The 18,138-nt window shown below is 39.3% G+C and overlaps 1 protein-coding gene across 1 annotated transcript in view; it reads left to right on the forward strand.

Moving 5' to 3' along the window:
• The window catches only part of SLC6A11 (solute carrier family 6 member 11), a 95,910-nt gene extending 78,124 nt beyond the window's left edge, over positions 1-17,786 (forward strand). Inside the window, exons 9-15 of the mRNA XM_079967293.1 lie at positions 2,329-2,453; positions 2,620-2,732; positions 4,083-4,220; positions 9,200-9,302; positions 11,160-11,260; positions 12,290-12,460; positions 16,950-17,786. Coding sequence (XP_079823419.1) covers positions 2,329-2,453; positions 2,620-2,732; positions 4,083-4,220; positions 9,200-9,302; positions 11,160-11,260; positions 12,290-12,460; positions 16,950-17,102 — 904 coding nt within the window. The 3' untranslated portion in view covers positions 17,103-17,786. The remainder of the gene's footprint in view (positions 1-2,328; positions 2,454-2,619; positions 2,733-4,082; positions 4,221-9,199; positions 9,303-11,159; positions 11,261-12,289; positions 12,461-16,949) is intronic.
• The last annotated feature ends 352 nt before the right edge of the window (positions 17,787-18,138 follow it).

Genomic DNA, 18,138 nt, shown 5'->3' on the forward strand with positions numbered 1-18,138 from the left:
AACACAGCAGCCATAAGATCTAGGTACCGCCATGTGACAATAACCTTGTAGTTCATAAAAAAATTTGAAAGTGGTGTATTGGCTCCCTCTAGTGTAAACTTTAATGCTTATCCCCTTTAACTGTATAGCTAGCACACGATACATGCCCTTAATTCACCTCTTAGTTTCACCTTTCATAATTCTAAATAATCACCTGCTTGTTCTTTCTTAAGACTACTATGGTATGTTATTAAGTGATTGATCACTCATTTGATTCTGGGACCAGTTTGTCTGTTTACTTATAACAGCTTTTCTTCATAAAAACTACATTATTTAGGTAAACATTACAATTTTAATTTTTGTTAATAAGATTGTGTGTGTGCGTGTGTGCATACAGACTTAAAAAAAAAAAAAAAGATTTGTATCACATGGGGGAATTTTATTTCTATCCTGGGATAGCTCAGTTGTCAAGACCATCAGACTCTTAATCTCCGCTGAGATATTCCCTCAGATGGAGAATCAATTATGATATTTTGAGAACATTAAAAACCAAATATATTTTTTCATGAATTTTAATTGGATTCATAATGAAGCTGATACTATTTTACCTTCAAATTTTACCTTTTTAAAATCCCAATTCCTAGTCACTAACAAAATTTGCATAAAACATACTAAGGATTCAGGGAGGGATGTTTTTGTGAAAATCGGATGCTGCTAAGCTGCTATAAGAAGTTTGACATATACTGTAAAAATAAAGTCAGTGTCAATTTTATTCATAGGCTGCAAAGTCCCACTATCCTGTTCACTCACCATGTTTATTGAACTACAAATTCAGCTGGTCTGTTGGTCTATTTATTATGCAAAATAGGAAGGGAGGAATATCCAGTTTAAACATACGCCATACAATTATTGTAAATGATACATATATCTGAAGCACAGTCTAGCATTTCCCCCTAATCAGTGGTATTTATTATAATGATTTTTAATGTAGCCAGTCTGTAAAAATGTAAGATTCTTAAAATGAACCTCTTTACACATTAAAATGACTGAATCCATCAGTTCAGTCATTAAGAAATGATGCCTAAAGCCAGGACTTATTTTAGTAAATTACATATTAAACCAATATTATGTAGTAGATCCAACTATTCAGTCATGTGTGACATTTGTAAGTCATGCCAACTCATAATATTCATCAATATTGAAGCCTTATCATGAGAGTAGAGAATGTTTCTTATCTGAGCCTTGGGCAAAGTTAACACATTTCTTAACAAATTCCAGAGAGGTAGCTTTGTTAAGCTGTAGCAAGAACAACAATGTCTTGTGGTATCTTAAAGGCTAATAAACAAACCTGTTACTTTTAAGGTGCTACAAGTCTGTTTTGTTTACATTTCCCCTCTTTTACTGACTACTGTGAAATTATAAATTGTATTGTAAACATTTACTCACACTTTTCAAACAGCATCCATCAAGAAGTGAAGGAATCATATGCAGGATCTGGTAAAACAGATGGTATATCAGCAGGGCCGGCTCACCCATGAGGCAAGGTGAGGCAATTGCCTCAGGCAGCAGGTTCCAAAGGAGCAGCAGATCCCGATGTAGATCTTTCTTCCTCCCTTGTTCCTGATGTAGATCTTCCCTCACATCTTCTTCCCTGGCAGGGAGGGGAATGCCATTTTGTGGTTTGCCTCAGGTGCCAAAATGTCTTGGGCCTGTTCTGTTTAGCAGTATAAAAAAAATTGCTTTCCTGAAGTGTGTCACTGGAAACAAAGTTGACTATAAACCTGCTTCAGGCAGCAGCCCTGCACATAAATATTGATTGTAAATACTAAAATGTACCACTGTTGCATTTATAGTATATTATCTCTGAAGGGTTTGTGTCACTTCTTCTAAGGTTAAGAGTTTTCTCTGTTGACCTTGAAGCATATCTGCATCACTATGAACTCAGCTGTGTTGAGGTCCATGAAGCTAATAATTGCAGATCCACAAAGGAGTGATTTGGAAGTTGTCTTACTAGATACTGAGTGGAGAATTGGAAGCAGTGAGGAAGCCCTGCCTATTGGCAAAGTCCACCAATCGCAACTTGATGGCCAAATAAAGAGACAGGCAGAGGTTGGGTTGAACTAGGGCCACTTTATTTAAGATTAAACCATAATAAAACCTGTGCAGAGGGGAAGGAACACTATTGTTGCTCTGCAGTGACCAAAACACTTGTTTCATTGTCTGATTTTTCTAATAACTGTGGTGTCTTGATCTACATACGTACCAAATTTCAAAGCTGTTGTAGCCGCCCAAAAATATGTGAAGCAAAGCCACACACTGAGAACAAGCGAATTGCTCTTTCTTCCACAGAGACTGCATTATGCTCTGTTGCTTGAACAGTGGAACAAGCTTTGTGGCTGGTTTTGCCATCTTTTCTGTCCTTGGCTTTATGGCGTATGAGCAGGGAGTGCCCATAGCAGAAGTTGCAGAATCAGGTAAGTACTAAAAGTATACATTTATTATTATTTTAAAGAGTATTTTATATACTAGTGATATTGTGTACTTTAATCCTTATGTATTATTTGTTAAATTTATATCTCACCCCACTGTGCAAGACCACCATATAAACAATTCCTATTTAATTTCTTTTCTTTTTTTCAGGACCTGGGCTTGCTTTCATCGCTTACCCAAAAGCTGTAACAATGATGCCTCTTTCTCCGTTATGGGCAACTTTGTTTTTCATGATGCTGATATTCCTTGGTTTAGATAGTCAGGTATGGATCAAAGATGACATTTTAGAACATCCTTTCCAGGTCAAGACAAAATAAAAAAATTCCTTCCAGTAGCACCTTAAAGACCAACTAAGTTAGTTCTAGGTATGAGCTTTCGTGTGCATGCACACTTCTTCAGATACACTGAAACAGTTGGTCTTTAAGGTGCTACTGGAAGGAATTTTTTTATTTTGTCTTGACTATGGCAGACCAACACGGCTACCTATCTGTAACTGAATCCTTTCCAGGTGTAACTTAAGCTGAGATCTGAATTTAAATCAAGCTGTAACTTTAAATTTAAAACTAATTTAAATTGCCAGCTCAATACTGCTGAATTCTTGCTTCACTGTACTTCATTTTATTTTATTATTTTAATGTGTCGCCCACAGGTGAGTGAGAAGCAAGGTTATAAGATAGGACTGAAAAGTTATGAGCCCCAATCTTATACTGGACATGAGTATTGCAGAGCCCTTCTTTAAAAGCTAAAGTGTTGGGCACTGCATCTAGCTCTTATCCAAACAGCCAGTTGGTTGGAATGCAGCTGTTTTGGGGAATCACATACACACAGCCCTGCTGCATAAGGTTGGAAATCATAAAGTACAGAATATACAGTCTTATACAGTCTTACACACTCACTTTAGAGCCATTCATATGGATGGGTTCTAGCAAGACTGGGGCGATGAACTAAAGAGCAGAAAATACGTTTAAGACTAGAGCAGGCTAGCAGCATGGTTCAGGAAGTATTGGATTAGACATGAGAAATATCAACTGAAATCATAGAATCATAGAATTGTAGAGTTGGAAGGTTCCACAGGGGATCGTCTAGTCCAACCCCTTGCAATGCAGGAATCTTTCGTCCAACATGGGGCTCGAACCCATGACCCTCAGATTAAGAGTTTCATGCTCTACCAACTGAGCTATCCCAGCTATCTGATAGCTCCTGAGCACTGACAGACTCATAGCACTGCAGAGTTTGAAGGTACCCAAAGGGTCATCTAGTTCAGCCCACTAACGAACTAACTAACTAAACCAACCAACCAACCTCAGGTTACTCATGTCACAGGGTTGTCATTTAATGCAGTGCCTAGTGCCTGATGCAGTACTTTTCCTGTGGTCAGCATAGAGGAAATGCCATCGTGCAAGAAAGGCATGCAGAGAGCTCTTATCAGGTGGGAGCAAGTATGGCAAGTTAGGTGCTATCTTTAGTGGTGATACTTAAAGCTCTATATAGGAACAGGCTATAAATAATGCAAAGAAAAATTTCAAGCATATAGTACAGTGACATGTGCTGAGGAACTGGTACTGTAGATCATTTACTCTATATGTCATTTTTTCTGCATTTGTTTTTTCCAGTTTGTGTGTGTTGAAAGTCTTGTGACAGCCGTGGTAGATATGTACCCAAAGGTTTTCCGGAGGGGATACAGACGAGAGCTGTTGATTCTCGCTCTTTCGATTGTATCATTCTTCCTTGGTCTAATCATGTTAACGGAGGTAAGATATATTTATTTGTATTTGGAATGGTGGGGAAGAAAATTGTTTCCATTCTTTTTTTAACTTAGGCTATGTTTGCACTAGTGGCTTGAAACTCCAAGTGATACCTTTCCCCGTGCTGAGTGAAACTTTGATCTGCGCACATGTCATCATGTGCACACACGCAAAAGCCACCTGAATTAGAGCACAGTGGAGCCATGGCTTCCCTTTTCCAATCAGATGGAAGTTGGTTCCAAGCAAAACACATCAAAGAGCTACGGGACACAGGTGGGTTGTGGCTAACATCATGTGAGCCCAGTTCTGAAAACTAGCAGTGTGAAGTGTGCTGGAACTGCAGTAAATAGCAATATGAGCACAGCCTTATAAATTCTAAGCAAAACTATTTGACGACTGATAGACACCTGGAGCAACAAAATATTGATCAAATGTTGTTCTGTGACAAAATACAACATACTTGGAAAGATTAAAAAAATCCTCAAAGGAACTGCAGAGTCGCACCTGGGGGACAAACATTATTGTATTATAGCGACGGGAGCCTTTTATTTCACACATCACCCTCACTATCTGATATATGGCAATTGAACGTGGTCATCTGTTGCTTTTGGCTCTAAGGTATATTGTTAGTCTAGTTTGAAATAAAGAGCTGAGTGGCTTGGTGCTCTTGCAGCAATGCAGGACTCTTCATATATAGGCTGGCAGCCTCACAGGAATTCCTAGAATGTCCGCATGGTCACATGATGCCCTGTGGTCTCTTGGAAACGGTAGGAAGTGCTGTGAGGAGAGATGCAGTGTTTGTAAAGAGCTCTGCTCCACTGCAAGTGTGCACAGTGTTTTAAACATGTCACAGACACCTCTTTATAGTGTATAAGGTAAGAATAGCACACATTGCCTTTCTCGCTGAGAATAGTCTCTGAAATTCTCACAATCCCTGGCCTCTTCCTAAACGTCTGCTTCACCATCTCTGTAATTTGCTGAAAATTAAAATAGTTGGTGGAATTCACCTAATGAACCCCATCAGTGGAAGCCTTGTGCAAGGGCTACTGCTTATGTAATGAGGCTTCCCCCCCCTCCCTCCCCCAGCAAACTCCCTGAAATTGGCTCTGGGAGTGTTGGGAGAACCCCCAAAACAACACACAGTGGGAGGGGGATCATTCCATTGGGAAGCGGATATGCTTGCATACACAGAAAGCTTGCTATAGCGTGACTTTGAATTCAACCCTGCAAAATGGTCAGCGCACTACTATTCATTGTTCCAATCTGGCTGAACTCTTTCTTTCTTTCTTTCTTTCTTTCTTTCTTTCTTTCTTTCTTTCTAATTATTGTGCTGTTTTATAGATCTGCTCCTTTTAGGTTTTTTATTTGTGATTTTAAATGGCATCATATTTTATTGTATTTTTACAATACAGTGACCGTTGCATTGGAGGGTAGAATATATTTTATAATAATGGATGAATAAACAGGGTTTGGAGAAGCTAAGGCATGTACTAAAGATGGAATTGCTTAGAGTAGGGAGTTGAGGGCAGACATTTTCTCTACAAGTTTGCAGGCTCTACCATCAGTAGAGGTCCTTCCCTGCCTAACTAGTAAGATGTAAATAAACAAATGTATACATTTAAGATTCATTACATGCACTGACATTACCTGAGGCTGTTAGAAGAAAACAGATCATTAATCACCATCTTGCAAGAGTTTTCTGTACATATGACCAAGTAATTGTGCTATAGATATCTATTATCTACTCTTAATGACTAGTTTCCTACATAACGACATCCTGAATTTGTACTTCAGGATGTTAACATTTAAAACTGCACAGCATACTGTATTGGATATTATTATTAGGTTAATTATTAATTTGGGAGACAATAGTATTTCACTAGAACAAAAAAAAATGAGGTTGTTGAATGTCCATTTAAAATTGAATACCAAGCTTTCCAATCTTTGCCTTTCAATAATAATAAAAAAGAATAGAGAGGTGTATAACCATATAGGTGGGACGCAGGTGGCGCTGTGGGTTAAACCACAGAGCCTAGGGCTTGCCGATCAGAAGGTCGGCAGTTCGAATCCCCGTGACGGGGTGAGCTCCCGTTGTTCGGTCCCTGCTCCTGCCAACCTAGCAGTTCAAAAGCACGTCAAAGTGCAAGTAGATAAATAGGTACCGCTCCAGCGGGAAGGTAAACGGTGTTTCTGTGTGCTGCTCTGGTTCGTCAGAAGTGGCTTAGTCATGCTGGCCACAAGACCCGGAAGCTGTACACTGGCTCCCTCAGCCAATAAAGCGAGATGAGCGCCACAACCCCAGAGTCGCCCACATCTGGACCTAAGGGTCAGGGGTCCCTTTACCTTTACTATAACCATATACATATGAGTTGATCTTCTGGTCAAAGTTCACTCTTACTGAAGGGAGACCACTGAGTCCCTTCTGCAAACAGGAGTACTGCTTCCCTTTGTAGAATAGACATTTTGCAACCACCCCAATATGTTTTGCATTTAGTTTCAATCTTTTGAGCACATTATTGCCCACACAAGCATAAGCACTCTGAAGTGTGCATCCACACATCTAGTTCAGACCAAAGGCCTATTCATTCCAGCACTGAGTCCACAGTGGCCAAAGAGTTGCCCAAGGGAAGTCAGGAAGGAGAGCAATAAACCTCTCACCACTGTTGCTGTTTCCCATCAGTTGCCATATAGAAATACAATCCAGCTTTGTTGTCAATTTTCTCCTTCCTTTTCTATGTATTTTTCAAGCAAGTCCACCTTGTTTCCATGTACAGTTGTTACTCTTCTCAGAGTTTCAGAGTCAGGCTCAAACTCCTAGTTGGCTTCGTTTGGATTCAGGCTGGCAATCCTGCTTGAGGCTGGACTAAGCATCAAGGAATAAGCTATTTTTCATGGTGATTAACTCATTTTCCCCATTCTGTTGTGTAGAATGGACCCATAGTATTCAATTGTTACTTCAGTACTTTTGTGCTTACCCAACCGTTTTTGATGGGCTGCAGGAAAAAGAGAAGCAAATTGTTCCAAATCCCAGCATAGCAGCTGCTGCTGTTTCTGCTGCCCGGAAGAGTGCAATGTATGCTGTGAAATAGGCACTCCGCAGTATAAATCAAGTTGCAGTGTGCATCATGTGCCACCAAATGGCACTGTTGTGCAACATTCCATCATGTAAATAATTTCTTTAGAGCTCTTTCCAAAACGTTCCAAGGAGCATGGCGTAGGGTGCAGAAATTCACTCCTGTTCAAGAGGACTTGATTCCTTGGGAGCACTTGCAAGCAATACTGAAGAGGGTTTGTTGTGCAATGAATTTCAGTCTCAGTTTGCCACTGCAAAGCCTGGATCTAGGCCAGCTCTCAAGACAGCCTCAATAATTAGCTGAGGAGATAAATGGCTAGTGTCCCATTCGATATTTCTGACTTGGGCTGACTGTTGAAGATTAACTTTTGACTCGGAAGCTTTGTATTCCCAAGTCCCTCCCCATATGCACTCATATGATAATATCTATAGTTTCTTACTTGCTGTTATTATAAGAAAGATACTGGTGTCGGCGACACATAGGACTAGTACATAGATTAAGATTTTGATCAGCTAAAGGAGCATAGATTACTCTGCCTCCATGTTCAGAGCCAGTATGCTTCTGAATACCAATTGCTGGAAACCACAGGAGAGGATAATGTTCTTGTTCTCGAGCATCTGTTGGCCACTGGGAGAACAGGATTATGGACTAGATGGCCAGTTGGCTGGATCCAGAAGGCTCTTCTTATGTTCTTACAAGTTACATTCATATCTTACCCTTTCATGAAAATGTTCCATGCACCCTGATAGATGCCATTCACCCAGAATACTGCCTGTGGTTTTGTACTTGCTCACGCAACACACAACTGAACAAATCTGAATATTCATATAATGTACTTGAGAGACTAAAAGTGTTTTCAATGATTAGCAACTTAAACCTGAATATATGCAGTTGGAAACACATCTCGAAAGAGCAATGCTTAGTGCTCTGTCATCATAAATTAAAGTATAAGACATCTTCGCCTGTCCCCCGCCCCTTCCACTCCAGATGTTTACTATGTGTATGGAAATGTACACTGCTTATGGGCTGATACAGTGTAAGACTTTTTATGTAACAGATATTGCCTTAAAATTTCTGGGTGTTTAGGAGGAGAATTCATAATTCACGTGGTGTCTCAACCTGCTGCCAAGGACAAATAGCATCACTATCAAGTGTATGCTCCAAAAATAAGCACAAGGTGTGAGGAAGAACTTCTTTAAGACAGGAGATTTTTGTCTCTCTCACAGTTTCATTCTCCTTCTAATATGAACAAAGGGCCTGTTTCCAAAAAGCAATGTGGGAAGTTTCTTGGGTTGAATATTGTTACCCTTCTGGCAATACAATTCTTAAATAAAATAAAAGGAGGGAAGAACATAGTATAAAACACAGCAAAGCAAAAGATTGCCAAGGGACAAAACAAACACATAGGGTTTTTTTTAAAAAAACCAACCATGGTTTTCTTTAATGGTATACTTTGTGTGGTGGAGTAATAATTCTCAATATCACAACAGGCATGGAGCGCTTTTAAAACTCTTTTATTTCCTGTTCCAGTCCTGAGGAAAGGAACCAGGGAGGAAATAATTAAATCCCTCCTCCGTTGAGAATGATCAGTCACACCTCAAACAGATGATGCTTGCTTTTAATGGTCCCATAAATACAAGCATGCATTTAACATTGCATCTCATTTGACCCTTAAACCTAAGCAAGCAGACTTATAATTTATGTCTCCTTCACCAACTTAGTGCACTCCAGGTGTTTTCAACTAAAACATCCACCACCCTTGGCCATTGGCTTTGCCACCTGGGACTGATAGTTGCTGTAGTCCAAAATATCAGCTGGTTTAGAAATTTCCCAAGTGGACATAAACCTTATTTCAGCTGTAAAGTGTTATTCACACTCAACTTTTCCTGTTTTTAACTGTTTGTCTTCCAGGGTGGAATGTATGTTTTCCAGTTGTTTGATTCCTATGCAGCCAGTGGAATGTGCCTTCTTTTCGTTGCTATATTTGAATGTGTCTGCATTGGCTGGTTTTACGGTAAGTCAGCAATTCTAGCAACATTGGGGCTAATTCTGAAATCACATCATGCACTTTTAGAATGAGTCTTACCGTGTTTTCCATAGCCTACCTTGCCATACATCATCCTGTGGATTTCAAGGATCAGTTCTTTTTCACAGTCTTGTTTTCATATTGCAAGTTGTATATATTTCCCCTTCTGGTGGATCCTTTTCACATGTGAATCTTCATTTCATAGTACCAGGAGAGTCAGTACAAGTTGTACTTTCTCTAATTATGCATCTAATATAACATATGAAAAGGAAGTTGTGAGTCTGAAATAAATCTGCTGCTCTTATGCCTGCAGCTTGTACATCTCATCTTCACAAGTCCTTTTTCTATGCTATGCTGGGAGCATTGCTAGAAAAAACACAGCTTGCACATTCTTCCTCTATTCCATTGTAATATGTGGAGTTGTGTTACGTGCCTTTCTCTGGATGCCAAGGTTTATGTTAGTACTACATGTTGTTTGTTAATTGTGTAGTTAATTCAGCCAAACCATTTGGGTTTGTATCCAGCCGTGTCCCTTTGTTGACAGAAGGCTTTTTTATCCAGTGGGAGCTTCCAAGAGCAGAAACGGGAAGAGGTGACTTTAATTGATTCCCAGCGCCCTTCCCAAATCTACTGCAGAGGGTTGGGGCACCTTTGGGACAGCATGATTGGTGGTGAAGGGGTTGCAGAAGAAAGGAGGAATCTATGAAAATCAACTTACATTCCTTCTGTCAGCGGAGAGAAACCACTGGATACAACCATGGAACCAATGGAACCATACTTATCTTCTTCAAGGATGGCAGAATGGCCACTTAGCAGAGGTGTGGTGTTTTTACCTTCTTCTCCCTCTTAACGCTGAGGATACTAAAACTATTAGTGCTCAGCTGAAATTTCACTGAAACAACTCAGCTTTGGAACGTAAAGAAGAATCATAAAAGGGTGAAAAATACATTTTTTTTAATCTTTCAGATTCCCTCCTTTACCTTTGATAACTCTTTCAATTCTTTTTGTTTTGCTTTCGGAAAAAGGTATGCTAGACACTGCCTATGGCAGTGACAGCATCAGATCTCTTCCTGGTGTCTATAAGCTCCAGCTACCGTTTTCTTTCCACCTCAGTGCTGCTGGATGACATACCATCATTCTGAGGGAGTTCTTGGGTAAATACTTGGCAGCTTCCATACTGGTTGCTATTTTTTCATCAAGTACAGTGGTACCTCGGGTTAAGTACTTAATTCGTTCCAGAGGTCCGTTCTTAACCTGAAACTCTTCTTAACCTGAAGCACCACTTTAGCTAATGGGGCTTCCTGCTGCCGCCGCGCCGCCAGAGCATGATTTCTGTTCTCATCCTGAAGCAAAGTTCTTAACCTGAAGCACTATTTCTGGGTTAGCAGAGTCTGTAACCTGAAGTGTATATAACCCGAGGTACCACTGTAGCTCTCTCAGAATGACATTATGTTATTCTATAGCATCATTCCAGGGGTAAATAATTCTGGGGGAAATAACATGTCAACCAAAGGTCTCCATCTGCTGGGAAGGTAGCTACTATATCATCTCTGCAGACCCCACTAGAGGTAAAGGAGGGCTTCAATTTTTCAGCAGGCCCTCTAAAAAACGTTTCTTATATATGCTAGTTGTGAATGAGATTGTGAAAGGGGGGGGGGCAGATTTTCATCTTATTCCCACCAACTGCATTTACTTCGTGTTTTCAGGCTTTCCTTGCCAATGGCAGAGGCAAGGAATATTCTAAGAATGAAAGCATAAATTCTAATGAATCTACATCACTCCAGTAACATAAGCCCTGGTAACCTGTATTCATTTTCTATTATTTTTCATATTGGTTTTATTCAGGAAGCAATCGTTTTTATGACAACATTGAAGATATGATTGGGTACAGACCACTGGCATTATTTAAATGGTGTTGGATGTTACTCACTCCTGGCATTTGTGCTGTAAGTAATGAAAGTGTGATAAAATGGTAGAGCAATCTGTAAGGTCCTTGTCAGTACCTTTCCCAAAGACTTTATGGAAATAATTTTGCAGAAATAGAGCATAATCATGGAGCCACACACATGTTTGGAACAGGAAGTACACCTCCAAAATGCAAAATAGTTTAATTTCCTGGTAAAAAAAGGCAACAATTCCTCATAAATTAAATAAAAAAGTGTTTTTAAAACTTATTTAATTTTCAAGCAGATGTTGTTTATTTCGTTATTTTAAATTGTTTAGGTATTTCTTTGCTATTGGTTTTAGACTTCAGTAGTCCCTACTTTTTCTTTTCTTCCTCTTCCCCCACCCCCCTACAATATGATGAGGTATGACAACTTCTTTTTATGTGTTCACACATTTCTGTTCCCACATCATAGTGGTTTCATGTGCACTCAAGGTGTCTATTATAAATTCATGTGTAGTTATTATTGGAGCAATTGTATGCTACTATGTTGTTACTTACTATGAAACTGAACTGAACTGTACACAAATTAAGGGCTGGAATCCAAAGGCTTATGTGTGGTAGTCCTCACACACCCTGGGGCTTTTGCAGATGGGGGAGGTTCCCACTCTTGGTGCAATTTTTCAGGGGCCTTCAAAAATAATATACAATGTGATGCATTTGGGAGTGATACAGCTGGTGGGGCATGAGAGAATCATGACCCCCTCTTGTGTGTGCAGAAGTGCTTTCAAGCCACAAAACAGATCCCCTCCCATGAGTCTCTTCAGCACAGCTGTAACTTGCTGTCAAATTGGGGGGGGGGCAATTTCTATGGTCCTTAAATGAAGACTGAGATTAAATGTGAAAGGAAGTTCCAGTGGAAGGAAGGAAGGAAGGAAGGAAGGAAGGAAGGAAGGAAGGAAGCCTGCCTGCCTGCTTGCTACCTGGCTTGAAAGCTGAATGTAACAATTCAGTGAACTGGGGTGAATAAGTTTCCTAAATATCTATGTGTTGTTTACAAAAATGGATAAAATGACCATCTCCATTTCAGGGAATCTTCATCTTTTTCCTGGTGAAATACAAGCCTTTGAAATACAACAACATTTATATATACCCAGACTGGGGTTATGGCATTGGGTGGATGATGGCTCTCTCCTCCATGGTTTGCATTCCTTTGTGGATCTGTATTAAATTGTGGAAGACAGAAGGAACTATCGTAGAGGTAAGAAATGTTGTCAGACTATTATTGCTTGATAGAGTAGGTGAGCATATTGAGCTGAATGCTGCACATTTTGCTTACAATCGGCTATTCAGAAGTTATGAAATCTAAGCTGGTGTCTATGCATCCAGACCAGTTTCTGTGATGTAACTGTAGTCAACAATCCACGTATCCACTTTGGCTCTGATCCTGGGAAGTTTCATAGTAATAATTATGAAAAAGAAAACAGTGGGTTGCATTGTCACAGATGTTCAGTGACTAAAACATTAGAAATAACAATGGTAGGTTCAACTCTGCCCTGGTTTAGATGAGTGTATTTTGTCTTATTAACATAAGCTTTTCCCCCACCCCCCTGCATGCAATCAGAATTCTATCAATTCTTGGAAGAAAAAGTCCTAGAATATCTTGGAGATAAACTTATTTTATTAGGTGACTTTAACGGAGTAGTGAACCCAGGCATAGATAGAGCAGCAAAAAAAACAAAAAAAGCAATGGGACAAGACAAACTCCCAACCTCTTTTTTTCAGTTAATAGACCTCCTGAATCTGAATGATACCGGGAGGTTTAAACACCCAATAAGATAAAGAATTTACGCATTACTCGGATCCTCACGAGTTGGTTGGAAGAATACATGCAATTTGCGCCTCAAAAGATATTAGGTAATATTAAGAAAGTTGAAATCCACCCAAGAACAATCTCAGACCATAACCCAGTATGGATTAAGTTTAAAGGAGGGAAAGAAAAAACTAAAAGATGGCAGCTCAACGAGAAAATATTGAATGATGAAAAGACAGCACAGAAGGCCAATCAAATTTTAGAACAATACTTTAATTTTAACTTAAATCAAGGGACAGATATAAAAATGGTCTGGGATGCGAGTAAAGCAGTTATAAGAGGCTTCTTCATCCAACAAAGTGCTTACCAAAGGAAAATAAAGGAGAAGAAGAAAACGGATATATGTGAGAAAATCAGAGATAATGAAAAGAAATTATTTCAAAAACCAGAGGACAAAATAATAAAGCAAAATATAAAAATCCTACATACACAATTTTTGATGATTATAAATGAAGAAATAGAATGGAAGATCAAATGGTTAAAATATAGAAGCTTTGAATCTGCGAACAAACCAGCCTAGGAACTGAAAAAGAAACAGGATGAAATTAAAATTAAAATAGATGAGACCTGGATTCAAGACCCGAATGAAATTAGTAAGAGCTTCACTAATTTCTACAAAGAGTTATACAAAGGACCAGAGAAAATTGAGAAAATAATTGAATACTTAAAACAAAAGTAATCTGCCGATAATTCCCAAGGAGAAAATCGCCACATTGAATTCGCCAGTAACCGCTATGGAGGTGCAACAAGCAATGCAAAGATCGAAAATCGGGAAAACACCGGGTCCGGATGGTATACCAGTTATTTATTATAAAAAATTAGAACAATCACTGTTTCTGTGGGAATGTTTAGGGATGCGGGTGAGGATATATTATCTAAGATATCCTGTCCCAACTTGTCTTCAAGTTCAACAAAATCAGCAGAGTTAACATTCCCCTTTTTTCTTTTAAACACACGCACAGCAGATAGCTTGCTCAGACTCGTTAGAGTCTCTGTAAATATTTCCTGGTATTTTCCCCATTTAATCCCTCCTAAAATAAGATGCTACACAGTCTTCTGTAAAGTATAAAACGTTTACTCACAAGTAATCATCTGTTCACACAAAGGTTCCCAGAAGGCAGACTTAAAAGGTTAGAACATAGTTTAAATGTGGTGACTATCTCCTTATGGGAGAAAGCCCCCCTTTTCTTCTCTTGGCCTGGAGCCAAGGGTGCATCTTAGTAGTGCTCTTGTCAAGATGCCATTGATAGAGACAAGAAGGTCACCAGCCTGTGATTCTGGTCCTTTCTACTTCAGGAGAGGTCACGCCCATTTCAAGTTACACATAGGAAGTTTTGTCTCAGTCCTGGAAAGCAGGAACTTCCGGCTGGAGGACTGAGACAACCTTCATGTCTACTCTAGCAATGTTGTGCTTGACTGTACCTGATTCTTACATCCCACAGTTTCTACCTATGAAAGATACAATGAATGACATTCTACAAAATGGAATACTACCGAGCTCATGGAAAGAAAGTTTTATTACCCTTCTTCATAAACAAGGATCTGACCCTTTAAGCATGGCGAACTACAGACCTATTGCCCTGCTAAATAATGACTACAAGATATTTGCAGACATTATTGCAAACAGGCTTAAAACAGTTATAAAAGAAATAATCCATAAAGATCAAACAGGTTTCCTCCCAGGGCGCCGTATGCAGACTAACCTCAGGTGTGTGATAAATGTCTTAGAATATCTTGATTATAAAATTGATAAAGCAGCTGCTATTATGTTGGTAGATGCTGAAAAAGCATTTGACCAGGATTCCTGGAAGTTTATGAAAAAACTAATTCAAGGAATTGGTGAAAATCTCTGTGAAGGAATAAGTGTCATCTGTTCTGAACAATCAGCTAAATTAATCATCAATGGTAAAATCACAGATGAATGCAAAATAAGTAAGGGGACCCGGCAAGGCTGCCTATTATCTCGCTTAATATTTATTATGGTAATGGAGGTCCTAAATATCCGGATACGAGGAGACCAACTGGTCAAAGGAATAACATTGGGAAATAAATCCTACAAACTCAAGGCCTTTGCTGATGACCTATTAATAATGGCCAAAAACCCCAAAGAAAGTTTAATGAGCGTATTAGACTTGATTAAGAATTTTGGAGAAGTTGCTGGTTTTAAATTGAATACCACAAAAACAAAATTATTGGTCAAGAATATATCTTCACAAGAAAAAGAAGACCTAGAAAAAATAGCGGGCCTGAGGATATGTAACAAAGCAAAGTATTTAGGTATATGCTTTACCCCTAAAAACATAAATCTATTCCAGGACAATTATACAAAAGTATGGTCAGAGATAAAAAGAAACCTCGAGATTTAGAGCAGGCTGAAGTTATCTGCCTCTCAGGTTGATTTTTTTGTTTGTTTCAAATGATTCCGATACTGGGTGGAGCAGGCTGCCTCAAGAATTGGCAAAAAGACATTTCTAAATTTGTTTGGCAGGGGAAGAGACCTAGAGTTAAACATCGGATTTTAATTGATATAAAAGACAGAGGAGGCTTCTCCCTGCCCAGTCTTATATTGTATTATGAGGCGGCCTGCTTCGCCTGGTTGAAAGAATGGTGTACATTGCAGGATTTGGACCTATTGGATCTGGAGGGTTTTGACAACCGATGGGGTTGGCATGCATATTTGGCTTACGAGAAAGCTAAAATCCATAGAGGTTTTACAAATCATATTATTACGAAATAATTGTTTGTTGTGTGGGAGAAATATAAAAACTTGCTTGAACCCAAAATCTCCCGATGGAGGCCTGTGCAGTAAAGAGAAAAAATACCCAGGGAACGTGGCCATCATAAAAAGGAAGAAGATAATAAATAAAAAGGAAGAAGATAATAAATTTAAGTTAAAAGGCTTTAGAGGAAATAAGGGAGCTTGTTATTCTTTAAGTGAGAACTTTCTTAAAATGCAACATCAATGGTATATAACCCATTGGAAGCTCTCTAAGATGTATAAAAGTGTACGAAGTAATTGTTGGAGGTGTAAAGAAAAGCCAGGTAATCTATATCATATGTGGTGGCAATGTAAAGAAATCAGGATCTTCTGGGAGGATATTCATTCTGAATTGGAAAACGTGTTAAAAATATCTTTCAACAAAAAACCAGAAGCCTACCTGTTGGGAATCACAGATGCAGATATCCCTAAAAAGGCAAAGGAATTTTTTCTGTACGCCACAGTCGCAGCAAGAGTGCTCATTGCGACAAATTGGAAAAGTGATGAAGTCCCTTCTAGATTACAGTGGACTCAAAAAATGCTTGAATATGCAGAATTAGACAATCTATCAGAAAGAATAAAAAATAAAAGGAAGTATTTATTTCAAAATGGGAAGTCTTTAAAATTTATTTGAAAAACAGTAATGACAGTTTAAACTCGGTAGCAGCATTTGAATAACTTCGGTAGGAGTTTCAAGTATGATGGAAAACCCATGATAAACATATGGCAGACAACAACTGATGAGAAATAGGAGTAAACGGGAGGTCAGGTCTACAGAAAAAAGACCATTTTTATGCCAAAGTATCATGAACACTATTCAATGTATTGTTTGCAGGCGAGGGCGGGGCTGGCGCGTGTCCCAGGGGTGTGGTGTGCCACCCGTAGGGGCATGGTGCCCAGTACGGGCGGGGGACAGCAGCGATGGCACCCGCTGGGATCACACTGCCGGGCGTGGTGCGCTCCCCCCGCATGCCTCTTCCTCCGCCAGTGCTTGGAAGAGTCCTTAGAGCCAGATAGAGAGGACTGGAGGTTCCAAGCCCCTGATCTGGATGGAGTGTGCTTGTGACCAGGTCACAGAAATGGCTAATGCCTTCCATTTTCTTCATTCCCTGCCCCCAGAGATTTAGAAAGTTGATTGTGGCCAGCCCAGACCTGAAGATGAGAGGAAAATGTGGAGCAGGTGCATATGCTGCTACTGTAAATGACTGCGATGCCAAACTGAAAGGTGATGGCAACATTTCAGCCATCACAGAAAAAGAGACACACTTCTGAAAGAACTTTCTTCTTCTGTTGTTGTTGGTTTTTTTGTATAAATAAATAAGTAAATAAATAAATTAAATACTTCACTTAATTATAGAGGCCAGCTTGTTTTGCACAACTTTATTAACAAGTTAATTTTAAAGTGAACTTGTATACTTGTTTAAAAGTGATTTTTTTAATTATTATATAAGTAACGATTATAAATAAATATAAATATATATATATATAAAATGAAATAGAATTGTTAGTGATGCCTTGTAATATGGTGATTTCAGTAAGTGTTTTATAGATCCTAGAAGGACCTGTATAATGTGTTGTAAAACTTTTATACTTTTGGTTTTTTTAAAAAAAGAAAAAAGGTATGGTGTTGTATAGCTATACACATTCTAATTTGTGAGCATCTCAGACCATTTCAGCTTCTACTGTATGTATATAAAGGGGATTACAATGTCCTCCTATTAATATCTAAGGGAATTGTCTTTGGATGTGTAGCTCTGTTTCTGAATTTGGGCCCAGTCCAGTGAATGAGTTTGCCAAATGTCACTAGACTCAAACCCTGGCAGTCCTTCCATCAGGGTGGGCAACCTTTTTAAAGTTCAGGCCCGTATTTTCTTGGAAGAAGGTGAATGGGAACTGCATACTGGCAATAGGCAAAGCCAACATCAAAAGTGGGCAGGTAGACCCTTTTTCTTTCATTCACAATTCATTCTTATTCTCTGTTTTTCACATACGCACCCCACTAGCTCAGTTCCCAGCACTTACCTTCATCTGCCAGTGTACCCCACTCCTCCACCACTGCCCCCAATATCTTCATGTTCTCTATGCCTTGTGATTTCCCCAGTTCTGTTGTGCCACAAGTTGCCACTGCAACTGTCAGCTGTCAGAAACATGCATGAACCAGCAAGTTTTTGGTGGCCAGTGTGGTTCTGAAAGGCACTCCGTTGCATGTGGATATGTGAGTGTCATTCTGAAGTGTGCGCTACCCATTGAATTATGTGGTTGGGTCACATACCTGCCTGCTGCCTATTTCTCCCATCAACTCTTCTGT

The sequence above is a fragment of the Podarcis cretensis genome, assembly GCF_951804945.1.
Source record: "Podarcis cretensis genome assembly, chromosome: 2".
NCBI classification, from domain to species: Eukaryota; Metazoa; Chordata; class Lepidosauria; order Squamata; family Lacertidae; genus Podarcis; species Podarcis cretensis.